The 6,135-nt window shown below is 49.7% G+C and overlaps 1 protein-coding gene across 1 annotated transcript; it reads right to left on the bottom strand.

The window, feature by feature from the left end:
* Positions 1-3,407: 3,407 nt before the first annotated feature.
* Positions 3,408-5,844, bottom strand: thbd (thrombomodulin). Its single transcript, XM_068044389.1, has one exon. It carries the CDS (start codon positions 5,380-5,382, stop codon positions 3,706-3,708), a length of 1,677 nt encoding a protein of 558 aa, XP_067900490.1. The 5' UTR covers positions 5,383-5,844; the 3' UTR covers positions 3,408-3,705.
* Positions 5,845-6,135: the final 291 nt, after the last annotated feature.

Below are 6,135 nucleotides of genomic sequence, written 5' to 3'. Positions count from 1 at the left end.
CTGGGGAGGTGGGGGGTGTGGCGGAGTGCAATGCTGTGGTGGGCATTTCATATGGATGTGAAGTGGACATAGAAGGGGAGGAGTCTGGGATGTCATGGGAATTCACCCCTACTGATTTGTATAGTTCCATGTTTGTCAGCAACCATCTTGCACATTGTCTGATGAACATAAGAAAATAACAAATAGAAGCAGGAGTAGGCCATATATCCTTTTAAGCCTGATCCTGCCATTCAGTAGGATCATGGCTGATCTTTGACCTCAATTCCACTTTCCCACCCGATCCTCATAGCCCTTGATCCATCAATCTCAGCCTTGAATATACTCAACGACTGAGCGTCCACAGCCGTCAGGTTGTCGAGAATTCCAAAGATTCACAACCCTCTGAGTCCTGAATGGCTGATCCCTTATATTGACACTGTGCCCCCTAGTTCTAGGCTTTCCAGCCAGGGGAAACAGCATCTCAGCATCGATCCTGCCAAACCCCCTCAGAATTGTTTATGTTTCAATGAGATAACCTCTCAGTTTTCTGACCTCCAGAGAGTGTAGGCCCTCATCTTTCGGTAAGCCTAAGCAATGAATATTACAACATCCAAGCTTGAGCCTATTCTCACTGTGTATCCACATATGTGCACCTTCCAGCATAGGTGGATATCAGGAGCAGGAATCCTGGTTGATATTTTTCTTCACTGGGGACACTGAAGCCAACTGAAGTACCCCACAACTGCGCTGGCTGAGACCAGCAAACTCAACCCCACCTTATTTAATTGTAGAATACAAGCAAGCCTTACTGTCAGCCGTGACACAGTGATAGTATTCTCACCTTTGGGTCAGAAGATTGTGTGTCCCAGGCCCAATCCATGCGACATGAGGGCATAAATAGGCGGCTGCAGCAGGGAGAGAATGCTGCACTGTTGCAAATGCCATCTTCCAGATAAGATGTTAAACTAAGTCTCTGTCTCGCCTCTCAGGTGGTTGTAAAAGATCAACCACTTTGGTGGCAATATTTTGAAGAAGTCCAGAGGGTTCTTCCAGTGTCCTGGCCAAACATTTATCCCTCAATCAACATCACTAAAAACCAGATTATCTGGTCATTATGTCATTGCTGTTTATGAGACCTTGCGTTGTGCAAATTGTCTGTTGTGTATCCTGCATTACAACAGTAACGAGACCTTTAAAGGACTGCACTAGCTGTAATGTGCTTTGGAACATTCTGAGATCCTGAAGGGCACTAAGTCAACATAGTTCTTTCTTTAGCCTCATTTGTAATAACAGAAGTTTTGTGTCAATTTTTCATTGGGTCCTCCTCAAGAATTTCTCCAAAATTTCACTTTGGCATTGCTCTCACTAAATCTTCATTTTGTAGGGTTTTGATTTTTCAATCATTCTTATTTTTCAGCTTTTCTGTGGCATGAGCTCACATGAGGTAACTGGTTTTGTCTATTAAAATGGATATCAATATACAATTTAATCCAGGCCTGCAGTATGGGAGAATTTCAAATAGCTTAACATTTGGCAATTTTTCTGCAGATCGGGAATTGTTGTCAAATTCAGTTTTTGCAATTGACAAGTCAGAAGGATTTTGTTTTCAGAAATGATTCCAAACATCTTTATTTTAAAAAAGTATGCAATATAATTCAGTTCAAATGAACGAAGTCATCTTCAGGTTTTTTACAATTAATATAAATGTGAAAAAGATTTTAAAAATGATTATACAGATATTTAAACAAACATAATAAATATAAATGTACAGGATCTTGTCCTCACATTCCACTCCCCAAAATGCATGAACATTCACTGGAAAACATCCAGCAGTACAAATTATTCTTCAATCTAATGCTAAGTATGAACTAGTGTCCGAGTAGTGATCTAATATAGTTTTGGACGGACAAAATAATTTCTCACCATTTGGGTGTCAAGTGCAGAAATCTAATCTATAATGGACAAGGTTGGAAAGTACCTCAATTAAACTAGTGGTTCTCAAACTTTTTGGTTGATGGATCCCTCTTCAAATGTAATATGAAAGTGCTGCATGTAAAATGTGTCTTAATAACCTTTTTAAGGAAACAGGGATTTACTTACAAATATCAGTAAGTAGGTGTGTCTGCTTCTCACTGCCAACTCTGTCTATCCTTGGCAGCAGCATAGAGAAAGCAGGAGCCCAGGGAGAGCAGGAGCCCAGGGAGAGCACAGCGAAATTACTAGGGGAGCATGGAGAGAGCAGGAGCAATGGGGGTGCACACCAAGGCAACAGCAGAAGCATGAGGAGAGCAGGAGCAGGTAGAGAGCAGAAGCACATGGAGGGAACACAGAGAGAGCAGGAACACATGGAGAGAGCAGGAGCACAGAGAGAGCAGGAGCACATGAAGAGAGCAGGAACACATGAAGAGAGCAGGAACACATGGAGAGAGCAGGAGCACAGAGAGAGCAGGAGCACATGAAGAGAGCAGGAACACATGGAGAGAGCAGGAACACATGGAGAGAGCAGGAGCATGGAGAGAGGATGGGCACATGGAGAGCAGGAGCATGGAGAGAGTTGGAGCACATGAAGAGAGCTGGAGCAGGTAGCGAGCAGGAGCAGGCAGACAGCAGGAGCATGGAGTGAGCAGGAGCAGGTAGAGAGTAGGAGCAGGTAGAGAGCAGAAGCACAGAGAGAGGAGGAGCACGGAGAGAGCAGGAGGATGGAGAGCGGCGCACATGGAGAGAGCAGGAGGATGGAGAAAGGAGCACATGGAGAGAGCAGGAGCAGGCAGAGTGCAGGAGCACAGAAAATGCATTAGAGGAGCAGTGGGAGGGCAGGAGCAGGGGGCTGGTGGTCGGTGGGGCGGGGGGGGGGGGGGGTGGGAAGCAGAGCCTCCAGCTGCCGCTCACTAACTTACTCTGACAATGGCACCCTGGGCAGTTGCCCATATTGCCCATCTGCTGGCTGGCACTGCATTGCAGACCCCCTGGGAGGTCTCTGTGGAGCCCAGCACTCTATAGATCCCAGTTTGAGAACCATTAGATTAAACAAGATCCAAGATCCAGCCTTTCACTCATCCATTCCTATTGTGATTCGGCTGTATTATTTTTAAAATCCTTCCTTAGTAAACATTGCCTCGCTTAGCTTTACTTTACCCAGCCATCCTAATCTTTGGGATTGCCAGTTGTATGGTGGCCGCACACTTCCTTTAACTTCAGCAGGTTGGTCTAACATGTGCAGGGAGTTCTTAAAAATGACCAGCATTGAGCAATACATCATTTACCATTATTGTTTCCAAGCCTGCATTACTATCTCCGTTACCCGCTCCAAATTAACACATTTATACTCAGTCGAATGGATCCTCCGTTCTTGACTCAGTTTGTCGAGGCTGCCCTTAACATGCGTGGCAAGGGCGCCCAGTGAGGAAATACTGTATATCCAAATGCAATTGGGTGCAGCAGACTTATACAAATTGGGCCAACTGCAGATGGCTGAAATTCAAGCACGAACCTTGTGGGACAGGTTGACCTCTGCCTTAAAATAGCCCCAGATGAATGTAGTGGGAACCCGTTCGGGTTCAGAGATGGGAAATACAGAAATGTTCACAGGGCCGACAGCTGGACGTTGTTTATTGTAACTTCCAATCATAGTTTGTTGTTTATTTTCTTCCCCCAATACCTTCATATCACGGTTTTGTTTTCCTATCTAAACTTTGAACAGTCATGCCAAGTGTTGTGCAGTCGGATTCAGGTGCCCACGTTACATTTCTCAGCGTATTGAGCCTGCTGTTTGTGTTCCTCTGTAGAAGTGACCTGACTCAGGTTAACATCCTGCTCCAAATTGGCCGGTTTATAGGCGGTGCTGGTCTGCCACTTGCCCCGTTTGGCGAGCAGGTGATGCCCCAGGCCGGCAAATATGAGAGTCAGCATGGCGATGGCGAAGATGATGCCGAGGACGACCCCGAGCGAGAGTCCGGCTCTGGCGGGGTGAGGGGGGCCCGATGTGGGTCTGAGTGTGGTCGGAAGGAGGTTGAATGTCTCGGAGCTGCCGGATCCTTCTCTGTCGCAGCTGGTGCCGTCCGCCTGGAGCTGGTAGCCCTCCTGACAGTCACACTTGAAGCTGCCGAAGCTGTTGGTGCAGTCCTGGTCACAGAGTCCGGAGTTGCACTCGTCAATATCGAAGCATTGGCGAAGCTCGTCATCGAAGATATAACCCTCGGGGCATTCACACTCATCTCCACTACAACGGGGATCGCACCGTCCAGTGTTGGTCTTGCAGTGAAAGATACACCTTGTGAAATCACTGGCATCGACCTGGTATCCGGAGTAGCACTTGCAGTGAAAGCTGCCAGCAGTGTTGGCACACTTGTGTGCACACATTTTGAAGGGGCCAACACACTCATTAATATCCTCGCACTTATTGTCCTCACCCAGGTGGTAACCGGATCGGCACCGGCAGCTGAAGCTGCCCGGGGTGTTAATGCAGATCTGGTCACAGGGATTCTGCAGGCACTCATCCACATCGTCGCACCCTTTGGCATCGGCTTGCAGCTGGTATCCGTCCTGGCACATGCAGAATGGGGAGCCGTCCTGTACCAGGCAATGGTGCTGGCAATGCGCCTCCAGGCACGGATCCACTGGGTCGCAGCTGTGCCCGTTCGGGTTGAGCTTGTGGCCCGGGGGGCAGCTGCACCGGGGGCCCCCGGGGGACTGGCAGGAGTACTGGCAGCCGCCGTTCTCCACCTGGCAGTGCCAGGGGGCTGGCTGCTGCGGGTGCCAAGCCCAGCTGCCGTCCTCTTCGGCCGCGCACTGGAAGCGCAGCGCCCAGGGCTCAGTGACCGCCACGGTCCTGGTGGGCAGCACGGAGAGCTCGCTGCTGTTAGTGCCGAACGGGGTGATGTAGATGACCGAGCCATTGGTGAGTGCCAGGGGGCTGCAGCTGCCCGGGTAGCGGTACTCACACAGAACCCCGTCCGCCTTCTCATTGCAGCGGCCGTCCGTCCAGCCGCCGCTGCCGGACACGGTCACACACCGGGGTCCGCAGGCTGGGGTCACCGCCTGCCAGTCGCTGTAGTCGCTCTCGGCGTCTCCCTGCACCCAGCGGTAGCCCCGCAAGTGGGTGCCGTTCTGGGGGCACGTCTTCTGGTGCAGCTGCAGGCCGATCCAGAAGCGGCCGCCCCGGGGCACGCCCTCCGCCCGCAGCAGCACCGAGATGGCATCGGCCGCCACCGTGGAGCGCACGGTCATCGCGTCCCCTCCTTTGGTCTTACAGACGGTCCTGGCCATGTTAAACTTCCTGCTGTGCAGCTGCAGGCTATAGCAGACGGTAGCCACACAGACTGCAGGCGCCGTCTCCTGGGGACTGCTTCTCACTGACTGCACCAGGGCCACAAGAGAGACCAGAAACATCCACCGGGACAACATTCTCTGTTAGATACCTTCCCCAGTTAAAGCTAGTCCGGCTTGGTAATGAGAGTCAGCTCAAGCAAGTGCACTGTCCCGTCTCTGTTGCTAAAACAGTGCGAGCAGCTCAGATTTAAATACACTGGTATCCACGGGAGGAAGTTCGCAAAGGGTTGGGACTGTGATGTAAATGATCTCAGTGCTCACTTGTCCCGGTGCCAATTGTCCCACACCCTAGCGATGGAAGCGATCACCGCCCTCTCTCAACGCCAGCAGCTCGCCCACCTTTCAATAAGTTTGAAAGCATTTAGAGAAATGTCACCGCCCGGGATCCCCCGCGCCTGTAAACCTTCTTCACTAATCTGCCCTCTTACTGCCAAATAATGTTTCACCCTTTGACATCAGGTGCTGGGAGATGTACCGAGGGCTGAGTTGAAAGTCTTGCTCAGGTCACTGAACTCTTTCAAAGGGCAGCCTTTCCACTTTTGCAGAATCTCCCTGTATCCATTTGAAATCTGAACTTGTGAATCCAGCCAGTGCTGTACGTAAGGCTGAGTATGAAGGGCGAATAGTTGATAACTTTCCAAAGAGACATTTCGAAACTGTCTTAAGCAAACCGTTACAACCCCAGACGGATTTGCAAAGCAGTTTAAATGGACTTTCTGGCAATTGTTCATTGTTTTTTAAAAAAATTTCCGCTGTTCACCAACGCCATCACAAAAATATCACAAGTAATTTGAAAATTACTGCTTCTTAAAGCAAAAGAAAAATGAC

This window comes from Heterodontus francisci, chromosome 13 (genome assembly GCF_036365525.1).
Source record: "Heterodontus francisci isolate sHetFra1 chromosome 13, sHetFra1.hap1, whole genome shotgun sequence".
In the NCBI taxonomy this organism is placed as follows: Eukaryota; Metazoa; Chordata; class Chondrichthyes; order Heterodontiformes; family Heterodontidae; genus Heterodontus; species Heterodontus francisci.
This window is presented reverse-complemented; position numbering and strand designations above follow the sequence as displayed.